Below are 27,170 nucleotides of genomic sequence, written 5' to 3'. Positions count from 1 at the left end.
ATTCAAGAGGTTTGGATTTTAATACTGTGTATTTTAAGGTATAAAATGTTGTAATTTCATTTTGTTATTAGGTGGCTGAGGGTGAGGTGAAGGTTGGCAAGGAGGAAATATGTCAACTCAGAAAGCAGTTGATAATCAAAGACTCCAACCACCAGGTGAAAATATCCCAAGCAGAGCAAAGTGTGGCTTTAGCCAGACAGGAAGTGGTCACACTAACCTCACAGCTAGACCAAGTCCAGCAGGAAAGAGTTAGTTACCAAACTCAGGCTACTGAATTACGGACTGCTCTGCACACAACTCTTAGGCAGCTCAAGGTCAGTAAACACATTTATAGGTCAAGCACACCACCCTTTAACTAGAAACAATTTGTTAACAATTTTAAATTCTAATTTTATTTTAAATTGATAGTACAGTGGACCCTCTGTTTTCGTTAGCCTCTGATTTCATGATTTTAGGTTATCACTGGCTTTTTTTCATCGAAATAGTCTGTTTTCATTAATTCCCTCTGGTTTCATCGGTCATACGGAACACGTCCAAGTGCTGCGCGCACACAAAGCCTCCCACATACCATTCTGAGTCAGTGTGGCACAATTTCTCGGCGAGTAAACATTACCCTGCAAGGTCATACAAAACATTTCTTAATAATGCATTTTTTTTGCGCTTGTTTATTGTGAGAGAGTGCTAAATAAGCCACCATGGGCCCAAAGAAAGCTCCTAGTGCCAGCTCTGTGGTAAAGAAGGTGAGAAACATGATAGAATTCAAGAAAGAATTCATAGCAAAGTACCAAAGTGGAGGAGGAAGAGAGAGGGGAGAATGTGCCGCCTTCAGTGATTCAATAATATGTACGGTACTAAAGGAGCAGGAGTCGATAAAGGTTATAGCACCAGCCAGCAATAAAGTGTAGCATTAACCCTTAAACTGTCCAAACGTAGATCTACGTTCACGTGCGTAGCGCTCCTACCTTGATTTTCCCCATTTGAAAGCATGTAAAAAAAACGTAGATCTCTATGTTTGGACAGTTTAAGGGTTAACAGTGTAGCAAGTAAGTTAAGCAATTAAGCGATAGAAAAAGTACGACACGAAACTAACTCCACCAATGTTGTTGGAGGTATATAGGGCCACTGACAAGATATGCTGCCCTGCGTATCTTCCACCACCCTAAACCAATGCCAGCATCTCCTCCAAGGTAAGTGTAAATATTTCTTATTTATAAATTACAGATGTACATTGTTTCAGCATGACTAGTGGTGGTGGCCTCTGCTGTCGCCGCCACCACTATGTATGGCTTATGCTGTCAGTGGACCTTATAAATCCAACACCACCACCACTCCTCACATACATAATGATGTGCCCTACCATCCGACTTACCACCGAACTTGGTTCTGACTAACCAGTCGGAAGTCAAAATGGACGTAAGTCGAGCCTTACTACTGAATATCAGCATCACATCATGTAATGATTTTATTTTGTTTTATTTTGGTATTTTATATTTTATTTTACTTATTATGCTGTTAGTACTGTATTTTATACTGTTAGGTTTAGGAGAAACACTGTGTACAATACAAACAGTTGTTTATTTCCCAGAACATCTGCATACAAAACATGGTCCTAAGTAGAGTAGTCGTATGTCGAGCAAGTCGTAAGTTGGATGGTAGGTGTATTTTATTCATTCTAGAGTATGTATCATGTTTCTTCTTTATTAATATTGTTTATTATGTCACATTAGATGAATTTTGATAGATGAATAAGCCTTAGAGTTGATATTAGCGTCATATTTAAGCATTTTATCCTGTGTCCAATCAATAAACTCTATACACCAGCAAGACTCTTCAATAAGGGTAAAAGTGATTTAAATGTTTATTTATCCATTTCAATAGTGCTTTATATTTATTTCTCATTGTTTTCTGTATGTAAAACTATAGTTATTCTCTATAAAACATATTTTTTGTTAATACTTTTGGGTGTCTGAAACGGATTAATTGGATTTACATTGTTTCTTATGGGGAAAATTATTTTGATTTTTGTGATTTTTGGGTTTCATCAGATTCTCTGGAACAGATTAATCATGAAAACTGTGATTTTAGTATTATACATGTATATTGTAATATAAATACAGGTGTACTGTAATAAATTTTCTTCAAAGCCAACAGATTCATTTTAATAATTCAGGTCTGAGGTTAATCTTGCCAAGAATTTAAATATTTGTTCTAAGAATGAAACTTTATGGTAATGTGAAATATATTTAAAATACAAGTTTATACTATTAAAAGATTAAAGGAGAAAATCTGCTTAAAGTGAGTGTTAGTAAATGAAAATTAATCTCAAAGATGGAAAATCTGGACTTTTAATCAGGGTGAATGACAGATTACTAGTACATGTATCTGTTGATGAGTATTTATGCAAAGGATGTGATTGATTAAGAGTATTATTTTTCTTTTGTGTGTGTCTACTCACCTAGTTGTGGTTGCAGGGGTCGAGACTCGGCTCCTGGCCCCGCCTCTTCACTGATCGATGCTGGGTCCTCCCTCTCCCTGCTCCATGAGCTTTATCATACCTCGTCTTAAAACTATGTATGGTTCCTGCCTCCACTACATCACTTGCCAGACTATTCCACTTCCTAACAACTCTGTGGCTGAAGAAATACTTCCTAACACCCCTTTGACTCATCTGAGTCTTCATTTTCCAATTGTGACCCCTTGTTTCTGTGTCCCATCTCTGGAACATCCTGTCTTTGTCCACCTAGTCTATTCCACGCAGTATTTTGTATGTCATTATCATGTCTGCCCTGACCCTCCTGCCCTCCAGTGTCGTCAGACCGATGTCCCTTAATCTTTCTTCGTAAGACATTCCCCTTAGCTCTGGAACCAGCCTTGTTGCAAACCTTTGCACTTTCTCTAATTTCTTGACGTGTTCGACCAGGTGTGGGTTCCAAACTGGTGCTGTGTACTCCAGTATGGGCCTGACGTACACAGTGTATTAAGTCTTGAACAATTCCTTACTGAGGTACCGGAACGCTATTCTCAAGTTTGCCAGGTGCCCATATGCCACAGCAGTTATCTGGTTAATGTGTGCTTCTGGCGACGTACCCGGCATTATACACACCCCTAGATCTTTCTCCTAGAGTGAGGGTTGCAGTCTTTGGTCGCCTAGCCTATACTCTGTCTGCGGTCTTCTTTGCCCTTCTCCGATCTTCATGACTTTGCATTTGGTGGGGCTAAATTCTAGGAGCCAGTTGCTGGACCACACATCCAGCCTGTCCAGGTCTCTTTGTAGACGTGTCTGGTCTCCATCTGATTTAATTCTCATTAACTTCACATCAGCTGCAAACAGGGACACTTCTGAGTCTATCCCTTACATCATGTCGTTCACATATACCAAGAATAGCACTGGTCCCAGGACCTCTGTGTGTGTGTGTGTGTGTGTGTGTGTGTACACACACACACACACACACTCGCCTAATTGTGGGTGCAGGGGTCGAGACTCGGCTCCTGGCCCCGCCTCTTCACTGATTGTTACTAGGTCCTCTCTCTCTCTGCTTCCTGAGCTTTATCATATCTCTTCTTAAAACTATGTATGGTTCCTGCATCTACTACTTCACTTGCTAGGCTATTCCACTTCCTGACGACTCTATGACTGAAGAAATACTTCCTAACGTCCCTGTGACTCGTCTGAGTCTTCAGCTTCCAGTTGTGACCCCTTGTTCCTGTGTCCCCTCTCTGGAACATCCTATCTCTGTCCACCTTGTCTATTCCCCGCAGTATCTTGTATGTCGTTATCATGTCTCCCCTGACCCTTCTGTCCTCCAGTGTCGTCAGTCCGATTTCCCTCAACCTTCCCTCGTACAACATATCCCTGAGCTCTGGGACTAGCCTTGTTGCAAACCTTTGTACTTTCTCTAACTTGTTGACGTGCTTGACCAGGTGTGGGTTCCAGACTGGTGCTGCATACTCCAGTATGGGCCTAACATACACAGTGTACAGTGTCTTGAACGATTCCTTATTAAGGTATCAGAACGCTATTCTCAGGTTTGCCAGGCGCCCGTGTGCTGCAGCAGTTATTTGGTTGATGTGTGCCTCCGGTGACATGCTCGGTGTTATGGTCATCCCGAGGTCTTTCTCCCTGAGTGAGGTCTGTAGTCTCTGTCCACCTAGCCTATACTCTGTCTGCGGTCTTCTTTGCCCCTCCCCAATCTTCATGACTTTGCATTTGACAGGATTGAATTCGAGAAGCCAGTTTCTGGACCACATGTCTAGCCTGTCCAGGTCTCTTTGCAGTCCTGCCTCATCCTCATCCGATTTAATCTTCTCGTCAGCTTCACATCATCTGCGAATAGGGACACTTCAGAGTCTATTCCTTCCATCATGTCGTTCTCATATATTAAAAATAGCACTGGTCCTAGAACTGACCCCTGTGGGACCCCGCTCGTCACAGGCGCCCACTGTGATACCTGTTCACGTACCATGACTCGTTGTTGCCTCCCTGTCAGGTATTTCCTGATCCATTGCAGTGCCCTCCCTGTTACATGCGCCTGATCCTCCAGCTTCTGCACTAATCTCTTGTGGGGAACTGTGTCAAAGGCCTTCCTGCAGTCGTGTGTGTGTGTGTGTGTACACGTACTCACTTAATTGTGGTTGCAGGGGTCGAGACTCAGCTCCTGGCCCCGCCTCTTCACTGATCGCTACTAAGTCCTCTCTCCCTCTGCTCCCTGAGCTTTGTGGTACCTCGTCTTAAAGCTGTGTATGGTTCCTGCCTCCACTACATCACTTCCTTGGCTATTCCACTTCCTGACGACTCTGACTGAAGATTAGATTTTGCCACTGAAGTGGCTAGTTTATTGTGCACCCCATATCCATCCTGTGGACGGTAGCGCGAGAGCATATGGATACACAAAAGGCCTAGGAGCTAGGCCCCAAAGGGTTAACAGGAATACATATAGATTTATGTCTACATATCTATAGTTCACTTATCTGTTACAAGCAAATTTAGGAAATTTGCTTAGTATATCTGGTATCTTATTTTCATTAATAAGATATCTTGACATGTCACATAGGTTATTGTACTGTATGTCTCTGTATTCTTCAATAAGTGGACAATTAAGCACATAGTGTTCAAGACAGTGACCATATGCCTGATCACATAATTTACATTTAGTTTGATCATCTGTGTGTCTCCCAAACTGCCAGAAGTACTTGTAACCAAGCCTAAGCCTGGCCACTACAACATCAGTCAGTCTGTTCACATTGCAAGTTGCTCCATAAACATACTTATCTATGTTCATGTTATCATAGTGGGTTATAGATCTACTCAGGCTTCTAACTGCATTCCTATAACAATCATTTTCATTATTTACTTCTCTCCTAATATTATTCCTAATGCTAGACACAGTTATACCAAAGTTATATTCTACATTCTCCTTCTGGGTACTCTTCTTGGCTAACATATCAACTTTATCATGAAGGAGTAATCCAATGTGTGATGGGATCCATAGCAATTGTACATTAATTCCTTTGTCCCTAATTTTTGAGTATCTATACCTGGCTTCTCCAATGAGCATGTTGTTGGAGTCATTATATGAGTCAAGAGTCTTCAATGATGACATAGAATCAGTAATGATGATAGAGTCAAGCTCAGTGTCATAGGTTAGCTTTAGCGCCATTAGGATTGCAAACAATTCAGTTTGCAGTGTAGACACCCAGTTGTTAATTCTTATGCCTAACTCAACAAATTTATTATCGTTTTTAACAAGGGAGGTGGCAACAAGAGCAGATGCAGCCCTGCCAGAAGACTCCTGTTTAGATCCATCAGTGTATATAACTTGTGATAACTTATTACTACCAGCTAGTTGAGAAATTTCTTCTTGAGCAGTTGCTCTAACAAGAGATTTAAGGAAGGGATTACTAGCAATGAGCTTCTTGGGAGGGACTTGCAGGTATGTGATATTAAATGAACATATCTTCCACGGAGGGGTGAAATGCTCTTGTTGCCTACAGTGATACAGTTCATGCAGGTTATAAAACTTGATGTAATTGCACGTTTTCACAATCCATTTAGATCTGTGTGTATTTACCTCTAGACACTTGGTAAGATTCATTGTGACAGTGTCTGGTACGTTTCTCAACATTCTAATACCGAGTACAGTGTTAATCTCAATAATCCTATCACTGATACTAGAAATACCAAGCTCCTTCCTCATGTTAAGAACTTTGGTAGATCTGGGACAGCCAAGAATAATCCTGAGAGAGCTTCATTTTGCATTAACTCCAAGGGTCGGAGAGAACTTTCTCTAGCCAATATCAACATGGGAGCAGCATAATCAATTAAGGACCTAACATAGGCTATGTACATCATTCTTACGATTCTCACATTAGCACCATAGTTGGGGTTGTAGCCAGCAACAGCTTTGAGAGCATTTAGCCTAGCTTTGCATTTCTTGTTTAGTTGTGGTATAGTGGATTTGTTAAAGGGTACATCTACACAAGATATCTGTAAGTTTTAACGTAGCTAATGATTTCACCCTGCAAATAGATGGGTGGGGGATGTCGTTTGCTTGTTAATATCTTTGTTTTTGAGGAAGATATTATGAGGCCTAGTCGATTACCTGACTGAAGAAATATGTACTTCCTAACATCCCTGTGACTCGCCTGAGCCTTCAGCTTCCAATTGTGACCCCTTTCTGGAACATCCTGTCTTGGTCCACATTATCTATTCCACTCAATATTTTGTATGTCATTATCATGTCTCCTCTGACCCTCCTGTCCTCCAGTGTTTTCAGGCCGATTTCCCTCAACCTTTCTTCGTGTGTGTGTGTGTGTGTGTGCACGCGCGTGCGTGCGTGCATGCGTATGTACTCATCTAGTTGTGGTTGCAGGGGTCAAGTCATAGCTCCTGGCCCTGCCTCTTCACTGGCCTCTACTGGGTCACTCTCCCCACACCATGAGCTTTATCATACCTCTATTAAAGCTATGAATGGATCCTGCCTCCACTACATCGCTTCCCAAACTATTCCACTTCCTGACTACTCTGTGACTGAAGAAATACTTCCTAACATCCATGTGATTCATATGTGTCTTCAATTTCCAACTGTGTCTTCTTGTTGCTGTGTCCCATCTCTGGAACATTCTGTCTCTGCCCACCTTGTCAAATCCTCTCAGTATTTTGTGTGTGTTAAATTAATTAAAAGAAATTTGTGCATGTGTGCAGAATAAGTGAGGGAAGGAAAGTAGCTGCTGCACAGAAACTCCTTCTTAAGAAGAGGAAGGTATATGGTAGAAGGGCTTCATGGAGCAATTGTTCCACCTCTATGTACAGCTGAGAATCATTGGTTCAGTGTGAATGAGAAAAATTGAGCGCTACAACAATAGAGATGAACAATGTGAGGAGCATGTATGGTACTGTATTAGGAGGATATTTCTTGCTGAACATCTGCCAGTAGGTCTTATAAAGTGTTTGACTAGTATCAATCAGATTACTCTTTTTCCTAGGCACATAAAGAGGAGGAGGAAGCAAGAGCAGCAGAAGCTTCAGCCATCAAGTCAGAATTAGGGGTTATTCCCTCTCCATCTCCACTTGATCTGACTGCCTTAACCAAGCTGATGGAGAGGTCTGCCCGTCCATTACGACCCACACTGCCACTTACCAACTTAGAATCCTGTTTATCATCTCTCAAGGCAGAAGTCAATATGCTTCAGACTCGGTTGCAAAACAAGACTGAGGAATTGACTGAAGGGTAAGCTTTTATCAGGTATCTCCAGAGCTACGTTCTCTTGTATATTACATGAGTTTCATACAGTAGGTATACCATATCTGTATGACTTGTAATTTAGAAAAATAGTGTTGAATAAGAAATTTTTATAAGCTTTACAAAAATGCTTTTCATCTTACAGCCATTCTTTCTTTAGCTAGTAGGCAGAGCAAATATTTTCCCAAACACAAACCAAATAATTTGTAGTGAAAGGAAGGCAGATTAGGGTTCATCTTAGGAAAGGTGGAGGGAGGGGGTAAGGAGGTTTAGTGTGCAAGGGGCTTGGACTTCCAGCAGGCGTGCGTGAGCTTGTTGGATAGGAGCGAGTAGGGAAGCCAATGGTTTTTATGATTCAATGTGCTGCTGGAGTGTGAGCATATTAACATTTATGAAGGGATTCAGGGAAACCAGTTAGCCAGGCTTGAGTCTTTGAGGTGGGAAGTACAGCACCTGCACTTTGAAGGTGGGGTTGGAGATATGTTGCAGTTATTGAACTGCAGTGTAGGCATGCCTTTGGCATGACAGTGATGGAGTGAATGATGATGAAAGTGTTTCTTCATTTTTGGGTCACCCTACCTTGTTGGGAAACTGCTGGTGGGTCTAATATACGTCAGGTGGTGGGTCTAAGGTACGTTCGTGAATGTGCTGATATTTTTTTTTTTTTTTCAACAAGTCGGCCATCTCCCACCGAGGCAGGGTGACCCAAAAAAGAAAGAAAATCCCCAAAAAGAAAGTGCTGATATTATTTATTCAATTATTACAATATTGCGTAACAGTAACTCTTCTAGTTTTTGGTGTGAATAAAAATTCATTATGTGAATAAAAAATCAAAATGGAATTCATTTGTAAAACCTAGAAACATAACTGATAAACAGAGGAAATGTTAGTTTAATGCCAGGAATGCCTGCATTGTTTATTCTGGTCTCTTGAAACTGGAATATTTTGAACTTTGTGTTAAATTGACCAAATTACAGTGGACCCCCGCATACCGATGGCACCACATAACGATTAATCCGCATACTGCTTGCTTTAATCGCAAAAATTTTGCCTCGCATACCGCTTAAAAACCCGCTCACCGATTTTCGTCCGAGACGCGTCCAATGTGCGCCCTCAGCCAGCCTCACATGTGCCGCCCGTGCCATTGTTTACCAGCCAGCCTCCGCGGTAACATCCAAGCATACAATCGGAATATTTCGTATTATTACAGTGTTTTCGGTGCTGTTTCTGGAAAATAAGTGACCATGGGCCCCAAGAAAGCTTCTAGTGCCAACCCTACACCAATAAGGGTGAGAATTCCAATAGAAATGAAGAAAGAGATCATTGATAAGTATGAAAGTGGAGTGCGTATCGCCGACCTGGTCAGGTTGTACAAGAAACCCCAATCAACCATCGCTACTATTGTGGGCACCAGAAAGGCAATCAAGGAAGCTGTTCTTGCCAAAGGTTTAACTGTGTTTTCGAAACAAAGATCGCAAGTGAGGGAAGATGTTGAGAGACTCTTATTGGTGTGGATAAATGAAAAACAGCTAGCAGGAGATAGCATCTCTCAAGCGATCATAAGCGAAAAGGCTAGGAAGTTGCATCAGGATTTAATTAAAAAAATGCCTGCAACTAGTGCTGATGTGAGTGAATTTAAGGCCAGCAAAGTTTGGTTTGAGAGATTTAAGAAGCGTAGTGGCATACATAGTGTGATAAGGCATGGTGAGGCTGCCAGTTCGGACCACAAAGCGGCTGAAAAATATGTGCATGAATTCAAGGAGTACATAGAGACTGAAGGACTGAAACCTGAACAAGTGTTTAATTGTGATGAAACAGGCCTGTTTTGGAAGAAAATGCCAAGCAGGACCTACATTACTCAGGAGGAAAAGGCACTCCCAGGACATAAGCCTATGAAAGACAGGCTTACTTTGTTGATGTGTTCCAATGCTACTGGTGATTGCAAAGTTAAGCCTTTATTAGTGTATCACTCTGAAACTCCCAGACCGTTCAGGCAAAAGAATGTCCTCAAGGAGAATTTGTGTGTGCTGTGGAGGGCAAACAGTAAGGCATGGGTCACTAGAGACTTTTTCTATGACTGGTTACACCATGCATTTGCCCCCAATGTGAAAGATTACCTAACTGAAAAGAAATTAGAACTTAAGTGCCTCCTGGTGTTAGACAATGCCCCTGGTCATCCTACAGACGTGGCAGAGCGACTTTATGGGGACATGAAATTCATTAACATCAAGTTTTTGCCTCCTAATACCACTCCTCTCCTGCAGCCCATGGACCAGCAGGTTATTGCAAACTTCAAAAAACTGTACACAAAAGCTCTGTTTGAAAGGTGCTTTGTAGTGACCTCAGAAACTCAGCTGACTCTAAGAGAGTTTTGGAGAGAGCACTTTAATATCCTCAATTGTGTAAACCTTATAGGTAAGGCTTGGGAGGGAGTGACTAAGAAGACCTTGAACTCTGCTTGGAAGAAACTGTGGCCAGAATGTGTAGACAAAAGGGATTTTGAAGGGTTTGAGGCTAACCCTGAGAGGATTATGCCAGTTGAGGAATCCATTGTGGCATTGGGAAAGTCCTTGGGGTTGGAGGTTAGTGGGGAGGATGTGGAAGAGTTGGTGGAGGAGGACAATGAAGAACTAACCACTGATGAGCTGATAGATCAACTTCAAGAGCAAGAGGCCAGACCTGAGAAAACTGGTTCAGAGGAGGGGAGAGAGAAATTGAAGAAGTTGCCTACTACAAAGATTAAGGAAATGTGTGCAAAGTGGCTTGAAGTGCAAACCTTTTTTGATGAAAATCACCCTCACACAGCTATTGCAAGCCGTGCTGGTGATTATTACACTGACAATGTTGTGAAACACTTTAGGGAAGTCATAAAGGAACGAGAGGTACAGGCCACTATGGACAGATATGTTGTGTGAAAGAAGTCCAGTGACTCTGAAGCTGGTCCTAGTGGCATTAAAAGAAGAAGGGAAGTAACCCCAGAAAAGGACTCGACACCTCAAGTCTTAATGGAAGGGGATTCCCCTTCTAAACACTAACACTCTCTCTCCCCTCCTCCCATCCCATCAATCATCACCAGATCTTCAATAAAAGTAAGTGTCATGTAAGTGTGCATGCCTTTTTCAGTTTGTGTGTACTAAAATTAACATTTCATGTGGTAAAAAAAAATTTTTTTTCATACTTTTGGGTGTCTTGCACGGATTAATTTGATTTCCATTATTTCTTATGGGGAAAATTCATTCGCATACCGATTATTTCGCATAACAATTACCCCTCTTGCATGGATTAAAATCGGTATGCGGGGGTCCACTGTACTAATTTCCGATCACTTTATTGGGTAGTTGAAACAGTTGACTGGGTGATTTCTTGTATCCAGTCGATAAAATAAAAGTAATACTAGTGAAATAGCTAAGAATTTGGTCAACTGGAACAATGTAATTGACCTAAAATGGGAGTCAAAGTCGGCAAAATTGTTAATGCCTAAATATCGCTTTATGCAGCAAAATTCGCAAGAGCATAATTTCGTCAATTTTCCATGAAATTTCATACTTTTTGTTTTATTACCTTCAGAAAAAGATTCTCTACCATTTCATAAGAAAAAAATAACAAATTTTTTTTTTGAAAATTCTTGGACTCTGGCTGTCACTCTGAGATTTGGCCTCTGGACTCTCAAAGGGTTAAATACTAATATTTAGAAGCACAGGTAGATACAAAATACATTGTGAGGTTTCTTTGTCACACAGTTCTGGACTTGGCATTTGGAGAAACCTGTTCTTTCTCATGAAGGAGAAGCATCCCAGCATGTTTCCAACTACTATACTATGCTTATCCTTGAGGCAGGACTTTCTTGTCTAGTTGCAGTCAGGACAGGCAGGATCTCTACTCTTGACCTACAGTTTGACCCGTGTTGTGCCCTCTCACTCAGTAACTGAACTGAATGAGAAAATGCAAAATCAGCAGAGCCACTGAATTTAAAGGATTTCTATTTTTTTTAACAGATTTTTCTTTTAACATTTTATGTTCAGTATATGTTCACATATACATGTATATTTTTTGCATGTGAAACAACATAATCACTTGCTTAATATGCACATGTTATAATTCAGTAATCTTTTTACTTTGATTAATACCAGATTTATTTAAAAATTATATTACAAATTTTGAAAAATAAATATCATTCTGTCAAACAAATGAGCCTTAAGGTCTTGTGGATCACTAGTTCAAGATTACAGAAAAACATATTGGGAATCACTGCTTTGTTATGTCTCTTACTATTTCCACTGTGTAGTTCAGAATTAATGTTTTCATGTAAGTTCTACCATTCACTATGATTTTTCAGATTAAATCCAGAAGTTGTAGCAGAATCTGAAATCAAGAGTAGAATTGTTGATCCAACAGAATGTTGTATCAGGGATGCCAAGAGTCTAATGACGGATATTGTCTAATAACTTGAAACCTTGTATTGCTAAGAGTAGGTTTTCGAAGATTGTTGAATCATTTCTTTTATTTTAATTAGAAAACAAGCTGTTAAGCATGTTAAGACACTTTTGTTAGATATTAAAAATATTGTTGTATCATGTGTATCACAGAGTGGAACTATTCATTTTAGGCAACTGCATCTAGTTGTAAAAGAAATTACTTATAAATGTTACCAGTATAATTGCAGTGGTGAAACTTTATATCCCTAATTTTTTTAGATTTCTGTGCAAAAAAAGCGAGCATGTAGTATGTAGTCTTTAGATACCGTATGTATATATTTATATAATGGCTGTCGAAAGTTATATATACATGATTTGTTTCGTTGATACAAATAATTATTTTCATGTATATTTATCCAGTACATCAGAGTACAGTACCCATAAGTATAGGTTTCATCTCATGAGCTTTAATATAAAAATCTGATCTAATACAAATTTTACTGGAAAAAAAATCCATGTGATATTTATTTATTATTAAGTGACTCTCTGACTGCGGGTTCAATCCCGCCCGTGGTATGGTTTATTATTAAGCATAACTATTAACTGCTTTTCAAGAAGCTGTAAATATTTAAAACTATATTATCCAATTACCATTTTGTGGGCAATGTTTAAAATTTATTCAATCCCCACTTGTTGTTATGGCAAGTATTCTAGAGGAAATTGTGTGCTCCACAGCATCACTCCTCATGCGATAAATAATTATGAAGGTTGTTAAATTAATCAAATTTGTTGATCATTCTCTAGTTTTATTTTATATATTTTATTTAATTTCATTTTCAAATGCTATATATGTAGCAGTGTGATATATGTATATTTTACTTGCCTTAAGTGTTTACTGTATTTTTTTTTTATTTTTTTTTTTTTAAGTTTTTATAGTGTTTTATACACTTAAAATATATGCATTTTATAATAATGAAACCAGGTAGCTATTGAATTAAGAATCTATTAACCACATCAATTTTAAAACAGAAATGCAGTAAATTTTATACAGGTCAAGCCTTAAAAACCACTTCTCTCCACACACCACTTGAAGGATTCCACACTAATGAAATCTAATGTGGCAGTCAAAGTTGGTTATTCTTTCCAACTATCACAACTTGAATTTTTTTTTTTTTTTAGCCTATTGTATGCTTTTTTAAGTTCTGTTTAATCTCCAAAGCAGATAGTCATGCAGTATTTTATTCTGTCCTAATGTTTGTTAGATTTTTTTTAGGAAAAGGAAAAATGCAAATATACACTATATCATACACAGACACAGTTGTATACAGTCATTGCTTGCTTACAAAGTACAGGATTCTTTTACTAAACAATACAGGTAGGTTTTTATAAAGCTCAAATAAATAAGAAGGCATAAAACATTACAGCAGATGCCATTGCATCTAGGGTTCACCATTTATTAGAACTATTATCTTTATTCCTCTTTGATAATTAGCACTGCATTAACTATTGGAAGGTCTAAGAATTTGAATTAGAATTCATAGCCGAATAATTTACTCTTAGCAGAATTAAAACCATTGGAGTCGTACACTGCAAAATTTTAATGAAGAAATCATTAAACAAAGTAAATACTTGTCCCTTCATTAGTGAAGCATGCCACAGATTCCTCTCAAAGAAAAAGGGTAGTGTTGAATAAAAAGTAATTTAAGTGTTGAGTACACATTGATTCTACATAGTGCTCAGGACTGTGCTTCTGGGGAGGCCGCTAAAAATGTCACAGTACTTCTCCACTTCTGGCCCACCCTGCATGAATACGTGGCTTAACCTTTTGAGGGTCTGTGCCATAGTTCTAAGGCTTTGAAGCCAGGGTCAGTGACATAATTCTATGGCTTTGAAGCCAAGGTCAGTGCCGTAGTTCTACGCCATGAACTCAGCTCACTCACATAAGCTGCGAGTGGTAAATTTGGGCCTAAATATGAGTGTACGTATCTGTGGCAAGTGTGCACCATATAAAAAAAATCCTGCAGCACGCGGTGCATAATGAGAAAAAAAAAAGTTTTTGGATTAAAACAGCAATTTTGCAGTGTATTTATGTATGATTTTTATGGTTGTATTCACAGTTTCTTGTCTCATTTGATAGAATGGAAGATTATTTTATTTTTTATTATCACACTGGCCGATTCCCACCAAGGCAGGGTGGCCCGAAAAAGAAAAACTTTCACCATCATTCACTCCATCACTGTCTTGCCAGAAGGGTGCTTTACACTACAGTTTTTAAACTGCAACATTAACACCCCTCCTTCAGAGTGCAGGCACTGTACTTCCCATCTCCAGGACTCAAGTCCGGCCTGCCGGTTTCCCTGAACCCCTTCATAAATGTTACTTTGCTCACACTCCAACAGCACGTCAAGTATTAAAAACCATTTGTCTCCATTCACTCCTATCAAACACGCTCATGCATACCTGCTGGAAGTCCAAGCCCCTCGCACACAAAACCTCCTTTACCCCCTCTCTCCAACCTTTCCTAGGCCGACCCCTACCCCGCCTTCCTTCCACTACAGACTGACACACTCTTGAAGTCATTCTGTTTCGCTCCATTCTCTCTACATGTCCGAACCACCTCAACAACCCTTCCTCAGCCCTCTGGACAACAGTTTTGGTAATCCCGCACCTCCTCCTAACTTCCAAACTACGAATTCTCTGCATTATATTCACACCACACATTGCCCTCAGACATGACATCTCCACTGCCTCCAGCCTTCTCCTCGCTGCAACATTCATCACCCATGCTTCACACCCATATAAGAGCGTTGGTAAAACTATACTCTCATACATTCCCCTCTTTGCCTTCAAGGACAAAGTTCTTTGTCTCCACAGACTCCTAAGTGCACCACTCACTCTTTTTCCCTCATCAATTCTATGATTCACCTCATCTTTCATAGACCCATCCGCTGACACGTCCACTTCCAAATATCTGAATACATTCACCTCCTCCATACTCTCTCCCTCCAATCTGATATTCAATCTTTCATCACCTAATCTTTTTGTTATCCTCATAACCTTACTCTTTCCTGTATTCACCTTTAATTTTCTTCTTTTGCACACCCTACCAAATTCATCTACCAATCTCTGCAACTTCTCTTCAGAATCTCCCAAGCGCACAGTGTCATCAGCAAAGAGCAGCTGTGATATAAGAGCAGCTGGAAGATATAATACAGAAATAGAGATAATATTGATTAGTTTTAGGAGTGAAAATAGCTTGAAATCGAGCTCGATTTTTGCTGATGTTCAAGAGTAAACAAATCACATCACACTTCCAATACATGTCAGCTGATGGGTCTAACATGCATACATGAATGCACCGATATCATTTATACAATTATTACATTATTGCATAACAGTAAATCTTTTATTTTTTGGTGTGAATAAAAATTGTGAATTAAACAATAAAAATTGAATTAGTGTGTAAAGCCTGGAAACATAACTAATAAACAAAGGAAATGTTATTTTAGTGCCAGGAATTCCGTCATTGTTTATTCTGGACACTATTTTGAAATTTGCATGAATTGACCAAATTACCAATTTCTGATCACTATTGGGTAGTTGATTGGGCAGTTTCTCGTGCTCAGTCGATAAAATAAAAGGCATGCTAGTGAAATAGCTAAGAATTTGGTCACCTGGGACAATGTAATTGGCCTAAAATAGGAGTCAGAGTGGGCAAAAATCGCCAATGCGTAAATATCGCTGATGCAGCAAAATTCACAATAGTGTAATTTCATAAATTTCCCATCGTTTCATACCTTTTGTTTTATTACCTTCAGATAGATTCTCTACCATTTCATAATTAAAATTTTTTTTTGAAAATTCTTGGACCCTGTGGACAAGTTTTAGATTGGGAGTCTGGACCCTGAAAATGTTAATTATGTGGCATAATTATTTAGAGGGAGAGATACATTCTTTGATTTTTCTAACTGATTAAGAGCCCTTGATGAATAGCATAAAATTTAAGAACTGGTAGTGAAGATAGCAATGTTCTCATAATTCTTGGGCCACAAAATTAAAACTTAAAAAGCCAAATGCACATAAAGCAAGTTGGATGTAATGTACTTGTGTACATTTCATTGCCTCAGATTGGTGAATTTTATTAGGTACAAAATTTGAATCAATATAATATTTTTTCTCAAATTATGGCACAAAATCTACTGCACATACAAAATTATTTTACTAGTTTCTTGATTATAATTAAAATTATTTGAAATTTAGACAACGTACTTTGTGCTTTAATTTTTTTTTTTTTTTCTCAACAAGTCGGTCGTCTCCCACCGAGGCAGGGTGACCCAAAAAAAGAAAGAAAATCCCCAAAAAGAAAATACTTTCATCATCATTCAACACTTTCACCACACTCACACATTATCACTGCTTTTGCAGAGGTGCTCAGAATATAACAGTTTAGAAGCATATACGTATAAAGATACACAACATATCCCTCCAAACTGCCAATATCCCAAACCCCTCCTTTAAAGTGCAGGCATTGTACTTCCCATTTCCAGGACTCAAGTCCGACTATATGAAAATAACCGGTTTCCCTGAATCCCTTCACTAAATATTACCCTGCTCACACTCCAACAGATCGTCAGGTCCCAAGTATCATTCGTCTCCATTCACTCCTATCTAACACGCTCATGCACGCTTGCTGGAAGTCCAAGCCCCTCGCCCACAAAACCTCCTTTACCCCCTCTTTCCAACCCTTTCGAGGACGACCCCTACCCCTCTTTCCTTCCCCTATAGATTTATATGCTTTCCATGTCATTCTACTTTGATCCATTCTCTCTAAATGACCAAACCACCTCAACAACCGCTCTTCTGCCCTCTGACTAATGCTTTTATTAACTCCACACCTTCTCCTAATTTCCACACTCCGAATTTTCTGCATAATATTTACACCACACATTGCCCTTAGACAGGACATCTCCACTGCCTCCAACCGTCTCCTGCATTTACCACCCAAGCTTCACATCCATATAAGAGTGTTGGTACTACTATACTTTCATACATTCCCTTCTTTGCCTCCATAGATAACGTTTTTTGACTCCACATATACCTCAACGCACCACTCACCTTTTTTCCCTCATCAATTCTATGATTAACCTCATCCTTCATAAATCCATCCGCCGACACTTCAACTCCCAAGTATCTGAAAACATTCACTTTTTCCATACTCCTCCTCCCCAATTTGATATCCAATTTTTCTTTATCTAAATAATTTGATACCCTCATCACCTTACTCTTTTCTATGTTCACTTTCAACTTTCTACCTTTACACACATTCTCAAACTCATCCACTAACCTTTGCAATTTTTCTTTAGAATCTCCCATAAGCATAGTATCATCAGCAAAAAGTAACTGTGTCAATTCCCATTTTGAATTTGATTCCCCATAATTTAATCCCACCCCTCTCCCGAACACCCTAGCATTTACTTCTTTTACAACCCCATCTATAAATATATTAAACAACCATGGTAACATTACACATCCCTGTCTAAGACCTACTTTTACCGGGAAGTATTCTCCCTCTCTTTTACATACCCTAACCTGAGCCTCACTATCCTCATAAAAGCTCTTTACAGCATTTAGTAACTTACCACCTATTCCATATACTTGCAACATCTGCCACATTGCTCCTCTATCCACTCTATCATATGCCTTTTCTAAATCCATAAATGCAATAAAAACTTCCCTACCTTTATCTAAATACTGTTCACATATATGCTTCAATGTAAACACTTGATGTACACATCCCCTACCCACTCTGAAGCCTCCTTGCTCATCCGCAATTCTACATTCTGTCTTACCTCTAATTCTTACAATTATAACCCTACCATATACTTTTCCTGGTATACTCAGTAAACTTATTCCTCTATAATTTTTACAATCTCTTTTGTCCCCTTTCCCTTTATATAAAGGGACTATACATGATCTCCGCCAATCCCTAGGTACCTTCCCCTCTTTCGTACATTTATTAAACAAAAATACCAACCACTCCAACACTATTTCCCTCCCTGCTTTTAGCATTTCTGTCATGATCCCATCAGTTCCAGCTGCTTTACCCCCTTTCATTCTACGTAATGCCTCACGTACCTCCACCACACTTACATTCTGCTCTTCTTCCCTCCTAAAAGATGGTATACCTCCCTGGCCAGTGCATGAAATTACCGCCTCCCTTTCTTCCTCAACATTTAAAAGTCCCTCAAAATATTCTTGCCATCTATCTAATACCTCCCTCTCCCCATCTACTAACTCCCCTACTCTGTTTTTAACTGACAAATCCATACTTTCCCTAGGCTTTCTTAACTTGTTTAACTCACTCCAAATTTTTTTCTTATTTTCATTAAAATTTCTTGACAGTGCCTCTCCCACTCTTTCATCTGCTCTCCTTTTGCACTCTCTCACCACTCTCTTCACCTTTCTTTTACTCTCCATATACTCTGCTCTTCTTATAACACTTCTACTTTGTAAAAATCTCTCGTAAGCTACCTTTTTCTCTTTTATCATACCCTTTATTTCTTCATTCCACCAATCACTCCTCTTTCCTCCTGCCCCCACCCTCCTATGACCACAAACTTCTGCCCCACATTCTAATACTGCATTTTTAAAACTATTTTTTAAATATTTTTATTAATTTATTATGAGTATGTTCATAAAAATGCACTTAACCCATGTTGATGGTGCAGTGCTGAGATGAATGTATTATAATAATAACTAAACGCTCATCCCACAAGGGTCATGCAGCGCTGTGAGATAAATGTAGATATATGGTTAAACTACCTGTTTTAAACTTAATTACATTAAATTTGTGTATGTAAAGGTTTAATTTTATATTTAGATGGACAGGTATGCATTTTTTATTAAGGGGTACAGAGAATGAAACATGTTTTTGAGAGTAACATTTCTATAGAAGTATCTCGAAATACTACACATCCTGAAATTATATTCATGAGGAACACTTCCAAATCTTGATATTTTAAATGCTGTATGGTAAACTTGTAGTTTTCCCCACATGTTAAGACATGTTCTAGCAGGTTGCATTACAACATAAATGGAATTTTAATTTTGTGATGGATGTTGATAGGAAAGTCGTTACGGACTTGATCAATATACACATCCCACTACACTGCCCTAGATTTCTCACAAGTGCATGTGCTTCACCTAACATATTAAGATTTAATGGTTTGAGCTTTACTACATTTTCTATACTGTATATATAATAATTATTGTATGCCCCTAAGCTCAAATGTACACATGCCTATTGTAATATTATGCTGCACTTTAAAGCTACACTATTTGAAGTTACAAAGGCATTTCTTTGCATATAATTTTAATATTTGGTAATGTTGGTAATGCATAACAGAAAACAGTTTCTTACGGGAAACAAAAATTGCCTAATTTCCTAGTACTTGTGAATATTATCACTGATATATATAACCCAGTAAGGTAAAGAAAAAACTACTTTTTAGTGGCATTGTGCCATGTGTTTATTACAATATGAGTATTTAAAATGTTACGCAGTTTACATATATCATTTCACAGAAATATTTCATCTGCCATGAATTGCCAGGTGAATTAATAAAAGCCCTGGTGGGTGAAATGCCTTCTCAATAAAATGCCATAAACTGCACATTTTTTTGTTTACATGTCAGTATATTCTACCATTAAAATATACAAAACCTGTATATACCTATGCTATTTACAAATATTTGTAATAGTAATATACTACATTGTGCCAAATCTGTATGGCTCAACATAGATGTTTGTAATTTCCTTGCACTACCCTGTATATTGTGAATTTGGATCTAGTACATACAATAATATATACAAATTTCAACAGCTAATTTTACTCTTAAAAATAATTTAATAATTTGCTAGCATGACAGCTAAACAAGCATACAGTATAAAATTCTTGGGCAAGTATCTCTGTTTCCTCTAAAGTCAACACTATCGTTTGTTCCCACATAAGTATTTCATTGTTAATATAAATAGTTACCAGTTTTAGATGCACCTTCACATATGCTTTAGTCTGTATATCCTTTTTTTCATGGGAGGTGGGGTGGAGAGCACTATAAGACAACATTGCTAATGCATTGAAGGGTATATAATGCCAAAGCCAGAGAAAATAGTTCCTGAAAATTATAAAAGTTATAAAGAAAAAGCTTAAAATGTGCTAGAGTTGTTACTGGGGTTGTACTTTTAGTTGTAATAAATTATCTCTGTACACAGTGTGTAGGTTCAAATCCTACTGTGTACCAAGAGATAATGTTTGTAAGTAATTTCGCCCATTTGCGAATTTTTAAGCATACATAATTATATATTTTTATTAATAGCTCTATCTCGGCTTCCACTTATCTAAAAGCAAGGCTCTTGCTGTTTTGTTTGACATGACTAGCAGCAGCTGAACTACAGTATTTATAAATAAATTTTATTCAAATATCTGCATGTCTTGGTTAAACAGTTTTTCTAGAAACGTTGTGTGGTTTTGTCACATCTGTATTATGTTCATATGGAAGTTCTTTATCCATAGAGGTCATGCACTGCCTGGAGAATGGGAGGTAATTAGGTATAATATGAGTGAAAGTATAATAGCTCAAATTCCTCTGATCATAAGCCCTACACTAGCATCCAGGCACTGCCCTTTAAGGGTGACATGAAAAATAGTAATTTGTTTATTACTGAAGTGTTTAAATGCATATAACGCCTATAAATTTTAGGAAGCTAAGCTGAAAGGAAACTGGCCAAGAGTGGCATGAAAAAAAAATAAATACTACAGGCTATTTTGATGTGCAAGTTGATATTTTTCAGATTTGTGTATCTATCTCTTCCTCTTATAAAGACTGCTACTTCCTGCATATTTTTTTTTTTCATACTAGAGGTACTACTAGTCTGATTATTTGGATGTTGTCTGTTTTATATAGAATTATGCAAATTCTGTTAAATATAGTATTATAAATATAGCCAATATTTTTACTTACACCAGGTGCCTTTTAATTATTCCTAGTCTTTGAAAATATATATAAAAAAATTTTATCACTGGAAACTATTATAAATGGGAAATACTCTATTTTTGTATTCAATAAACTTAGTAAATCTCCATGAGTAATTTAATACTGCTTATGTTGGATAAAGCAAAGGTGAAATGCTGAGTTTTCCATAAACAGCCATACAACAGATAACTGAATCAGCATACCTGTCACTGGATCTACTACTATTAGATGGCTAGAGGCAAGGGGCATGTCTAATGTGCAGTTGAGAATATAATTTCACAAACAAGAGAGGCTAGTCAGATGCCCAATTGAGGTTTAATTAATGACACCTTGTTGATCACCAATTCAGGCCATTAAATCTGCATTTTTGTGGCTTATATAATCTAATCAAGGACACTGCCAGTGGTCTTGGAAATGCTATATCACGATTGGGAAACCACCTATAGGAAATGGGATGATCAAGCCCTGTGGAATGTGCAGAAGTGTCTGCAAGTTCAACACAACGGCTAGTGACTTGACAAACATTTGTGCTTATTGAAGATACAATGCTGAATGCAAAAGACAATGGGATTACAACTGACAAATAAGGTGAACCTAGTAATAGTGCAGATATCATTGAAACATGCACATAATTCAGACATGAAAAATATGGCCACAGTTGCTCTTTTAGACCAATGAAAAAGAAGAAAGATCCTGGGAAATGGAGCTACCCTCCACTTTTGGATCAAACTTGATTGTCTTTCATTTTCCAGGTACTGTACGATCCATTTGGGTTTAGTGGTTACCCATAAACAACCAAGGCCATCAGTGTAAAAATGATCAGAGTGATCAAGAACAAAGCAGAGGTTTTCCTTGAAAAAAGGAAAAGCATGTTCAATAGTGAAAAGGTGAAAGGAAGAGCTAATTATTTGTCATTCACGGAAAAGGCTAGACACTAGTGCACTCATTCAGTGCTACGTTTAATCTCCCTGGGACATTACAGTGATTCAGGATTTCTTGCTCCTCCCTACCATGCCTGAAAGCCCAGGTTTCCAGGGATGTAACCTATGCTACACAAGAAATTCTGTACCTTAAGCACATAAAATACAGTACACATACCATACTTTAAATGATGAAGTATGTTCTTATTCAGCATAAGATGTCTTAAGTACTGGCTGTATTTGATGACATTTTCAATAGTCTTTCCTGCAGGATTACCAAAACTATTATCCGGAGGGGTTATCGAAATGGTTTGGACATGTAGACAGGTTGGAAGGAAATAGAATGACTTCAAGAGTATATAAATCTGTAGTGGAGGGAAGGCGGGGTAAGGGTCGGCCTAGGAAGGTTGGAGGGAGGGGGCAAGGAGGTTTTGTGTGCGAGGGGCTTGGACTTCAGCAAGCGTGCGTGAGTGTGTTAGACAGGAGCAAATGGAGACAAATGGTTATTAGGACTTGAATCCCTGAATCCCTTCGGGGATTCAGGGAAATTGGCAGGTCAGACTTGATTCCTGGAGATGGGAAGTACAGTGCTGGCACTCTGAAGGAGGGATGTTAATGGCAAGACAGTGATGGAGTGAATGATGATGGAAGTTTCTTTTTTGGGCCACCCTGCCTTGGTAGGAAATGGCCGATGTGTTAATAAAAAATAAAAAAAAATTCAATATAATTAAAAACAAGACTATTTGCTTCCATTAAGATATGATAATATCTGCAAATGCATCAAAGAAAATGGGCATGCCAAAATTCCAAGCATTTGTTATGTACCTGATGAAACACCCAGCAAGAAGCTGACGAGGTAACACAACTCTAAATAAAGCTTCAGACAAGAACAGTCTGTTCAATATGCTATTTTTAGTGGGGACACTGTCAATCTGTTGCATTTATATAGCTATGGTGCTAATACACCAAAAATTCAAGTCAAATTCTCAGAAAATGGTAACTTAGTCACACTAAGGCATAGAGATTTTCCAGTAATGATGAAAAGCCAAGGCAGAAGAAAATGATTTTCATTATACTATTTATTTCAATTTCAAAATCTCCATTTGTAGGATTTCAGCTGAACTCTGAACATCCACTTTTAAAAGTTCTTTAACCCTCTCAACTTTTTCAGCAGTAATCTGAATTTCTGGCTCTGCATTCTTAATGAAAATTAGCTTTTCTTTTGCCTCTTCAATGTTGCTAATTCGAGGACCATTTAAAGTATCACTAAGGACCTTTTGCTGTTGCTTTAAAACCAAACTGATGTCCTGTAGTTCCTCGTTGAACTTTGCTTGCATGTATTTTTCCTGCAAACATCAATATATACTTATTATATTATTTAAACAGTTCTGGTGTAACCAAACTCTTACTTAAATTACACCTCAGTGGGATACAGTACCAAACAATTGTGAAAACCTAAGAAGTTATTAAAAAACAGCTAGGAACTGATCTGTATAAAATAAGCATTAAATCACTGATTAGGTATATAGAAGTGACTGAGAAATTATAATTATTCAAACCACTTATAAAATCTTGTTGATCAATCTGCCATGGTAACAGCAGAAGAGAAGTTTTTGTATAAGGAATGCCACCCATCAAAAAATTTTCAACATTGAAACAATCACTCCTATGATGCATTACACTTGAAATTTGAAATTCTATCTTGTTAACAGTTCAGTAATCCATGTCAATAATAGCCAATGCTGCATCACTAAATACTGTACCTCAGTTTCAGCAACAATTAGACTGCCCCAATATTTTTTTTAACTTAATTGGCCTCCTTCCACCCTCTCTTAGGAATACAATGGACAGTCTAAGATGTGATCTATTAGTATATTTTTACTACAAGATACAGTGGAACCTTGACTTATGAGTTTAATCCATTCCGTGACCTATCTCGCAACTCAATTTGCTTGTATATCAAATCAATTTTTCTCATTTAAATTAAATGAAATGCCATTAATCCTTTCCAGTAGAATTCCTGCTCTCGGGAGGCAGGACAAAATACATGCACTTCAATACGACGCTAATATCAACTCTATGGCTTATTTATCTATCAAAATTCATCTGACATAATAAACAAATAACAAACATGATATATACTCCAGATGAATAAAATATGCCATTATGTGATGAGTGATGGCAGCCATTCCTGCTCCCACTGACCATGCTTCCCCTTCAAAGGTCTTATTATAAGAGAAAACGGAGTGTTTGTGAGGCTAACTGCACTAGATCACTAGTTTCATAAGGAAAACACGCTGGTGAGGGGCTCTTGATCTAGGGAATTGGATCTGTGCTCCAATTCCCTAAATTAATAATAATAATAATAATAATAATAATAATAAATTATAATAATAATAATGAGCGAGCTTCAGTTCCTTAAATTAATAATAAAAACAACGAGGAGCTTCAGAATGCCGCCAACTCAGTGCACTGTTTACCTTGCTGTGGAAACATTTCTCTAGTGTTTTGCTTGCATTTTGTACAGTTATTTTGCCAAATTTCTTTTTTCTCTCCATGGGTCTTAAAGTATGTGCAAACGACAGTGCTGAGAAGAAAAAGAGGATGATGTCAATGGAATTAAAGCATAAACCATAGATAAACAAGCGAGGTGTGCGGGTTGTGGGTTGCGGGGGAAGCTCACTCATAACTCGGATGCTGGCTCATAACTCAGAGCAAAAAATCAACTGAACGGCAGCTCATATCTCAAAAAACTTGTATATTGGGACACTCTTAAGACAAGGTTCCACTATAGTTGAAAAACTGCGGCATTTTTTCGATCATGCAGTGATGCTCATTTATGAGCAAATTTAGGGGAGGGAAAATAAAAAAAAAAGCTAAAAGGCAGTACAAGAAGGCTAGTACAGTGGACCTCCAGTTCGCGATATTAATCCATTCCTGAGAGCTCATCGTAAACCAAAATTATCGGAAAGCGAATCAATTTTCCCCATAAGAAATAATGGAAATCAAATTAATCTGTGCAAGTCACCCAAAAGTATGAAAAAAAAAACTTTTACCACATGAAATATTAAGTTTAATGCAATAGAATAATTACAATAACAACAATAACAGAATAATAACAATAGAATAATTGACACTTACCTTTAATGAAGATCTGGTGATGATTGATGGGATGGGAGGAGGGGAGTGTGTTGAACCTATTGTTTAGAAGGGGAATCCTCCTCCATTAGGACTTGAGGTAGCTTTTCCTCCTGAGTAATGTAGGTCCTGCTTGGCAATTTCTTCCAAAACAGGCCTGTTTTGTCACAATTAAACACTTGCTCAGGTTTCAATCCTTCAGCCTCTATGTACTCCTTGAATTCATGCACATATTTTTCAGCCGCTTTGTTGTCTGAACTGGCAGCCTCACCATGCCTAATCACACTATGTATGCCACTACGATTCTTAAATCTTTCAAACCAACCTTTGCTGGCCTTAAATTCACTCACATCACCACTAGTTGCAGGCAATTTCTCTACCAAATTGTCATGCAACTGCCTAGCCTTTTCACAAATGATCGCTTGAGAGATTCTATCTCCTGCTATCTGTTTTTTATTTATCTACACCAATAACAGTCTCTCAACATTTTCTAACACTTGCCGTCGCTGTTTCGTAATCAGAGTTGCACCTTTTGCAAGAACAGCTTCCTTGATTGCCGTTTTCCTGCTCATTATAGTAGAGATGGTTGATTGGGGTTTACTATACAACCTGACCAGCTCCGATACACGCACTCCACTTTCATACTTAGCAATTATCTCTTTCTTCATTTCAATAGTCATTAGCACCCTCGGTCTTGAAGGGTTGGCACTAGAAGCTTTCTTGGGGCCCATGGTGACATATTTTGCAGAAACAAGCACCAAAAACAGTGATAATATGGATAATATGGAATGTACCGAATGTATCCTTAGATGCACGCACACTGGCTGGCTTGTAAACACTGGACACGTCTCGTACGAATCGTATTGCATACCGGGTTTTGTAACGGGAACCGAGGCAAATTTTTGGCGATATAATGCATCGGTTACCGGATTTATCGGATACCGATAGCATCACGAACCAGGGGTCCACTGTAATCAATAATTTCACTGTACTACACATTGCTGTGCCTCTAGCAGTCATTCATTTACCCTATGTGTATTTATAAAAATGCTGAATATGTCAGTGATTGATAGTGTGAAAAGTACAAGAAAATGAAGGGATAATTTTGGTGCACTACATTGATGAATGTCTGAGGTTCATAGGGCCATTACAGTATACACCATTTATATATGATTAATGAATAGATGCAAGGTTGTTTTAGTGGCTTGAATGCTTACAATGTTTATTTTGGACTTATTAAATTTTATTTTTTTAACCCGTAAACGGTCCAAATGTATATATATGTTTTTTCAACTTTGAAAGTATGTAAAAAAAGTAGATCTTCTTTTTGTTTTTTTTACATTTGAAAATGTGTAAAAAAAACTTTGATCTACTTTTTTTTTTGTTATATTTGAAAATATGTAAAAAAACGTAGATCTACTTTTGTAGCACTGCACATGTGAACGTAGATCTGCTTGGACCGTTTACGGGTTAATACAGTATTGTGTAAAACTGGCCAAATTACTAACTTGTGCTCTGATAGGTTAATGGGCAGTTTCTTTTGCTCAATCAATAAAACAGAAGGCATAGTAGCAAAACAGCTAGAATTTGGTCTAACCGAGCAAATTGCTGATGCATAAACTGGACCCATACCTCCAACTTTGCACCTTCAAAATTCCTTAAGTTTTTCATCATAATTTGTATTTTTGGTATTCTTCTTCTTTCAACAAACCAGCCGTATCCTACCGAGGCAGGGTGGCCCAAAAAGAAAAACAAAAGTTTCTCTTTTTATATTTAGTAATTTATACAGAAGGGGTTACTAGCCCCTTGCTCTCAGCATTTTAAGTCACTTCTTATGACATGCATAGCTTACAGAGGAAGAATTCTGTTACACTTCCCCATGAAGATAAGAGGAAATAAAGAACAAGAGCTATTAAGAAAATAGAA

General features: G+C 38.1%; 3 protein-coding genes across 12 annotated transcripts in view; 2 read left to right on the top strand and 1 right to left on the bottom strand.

Moving 5' to 3' along the window:
- The window catches only part of LOC128686305 (golgin subfamily A member 3), a 60,932-nt gene extending 39,757 nt beyond the window's left edge, over positions 1–21,175 (top strand). For all 5 annotated transcript variants that reach the window (XM_053773141.2, XM_053773169.2, XM_053773155.2 and 2 more), the window contains 3 exons: positions 72–314; positions 7,483–7,727; positions 12,076–21,175. In XM_053773141.2, coding sequence (XP_053629116.2) covers positions 72–314; positions 7,483–7,727; positions 12,076–12,181 — 594 coding nt within the window. In that variant the 3' untranslated portion in view covers positions 12,182–21,175. The remainder of the gene's footprint in view (positions 1–71; positions 315–7,482; positions 7,728–12,075) is intronic.
- The window catches only part of LOC128690837 (uncharacterized), a 480,921-nt gene that overhangs the window by 332,842 nt on the left and 120,909 nt on the right, over positions 1–27,170 (top strand). The window lies entirely within an intron of this gene.
- LOC128686577 (protein MIS12 homolog) overlaps positions 19,659–27,170 on the bottom strand; it is a 27,413-nt gene continuing 19,901 nt past the window's right edge. For all 3 annotated transcript variants that reach the window (XM_070089061.1, XM_070088972.1, XM_070089006.1), the window contains one exon: positions 19,659–23,452. In XM_070089061.1, the coding sequence (XP_069945162.1) occupies positions 23,186–23,452 (267 nt within the window). In that variant the 3' untranslated portion in view covers positions 19,659–23,185. The remainder of the gene's footprint in view (positions 23,453–27,170) is intronic.

This window comes from Cherax quadricarinatus, chromosome 1 (genome assembly GCF_038502225.1).
Source record: "Cherax quadricarinatus isolate ZL_2023a chromosome 1, ASM3850222v1, whole genome shotgun sequence".
Taxonomy (NCBI): domain Eukaryota; kingdom Metazoa; phylum Arthropoda; class Malacostraca; order Decapoda; family Parastacidae; genus Cherax; species Cherax quadricarinatus.
The sequence above is the reverse complement of the archived record's forward strand: the minus strand, read 5'-3'. Positions and strand labels throughout refer to the sequence as shown.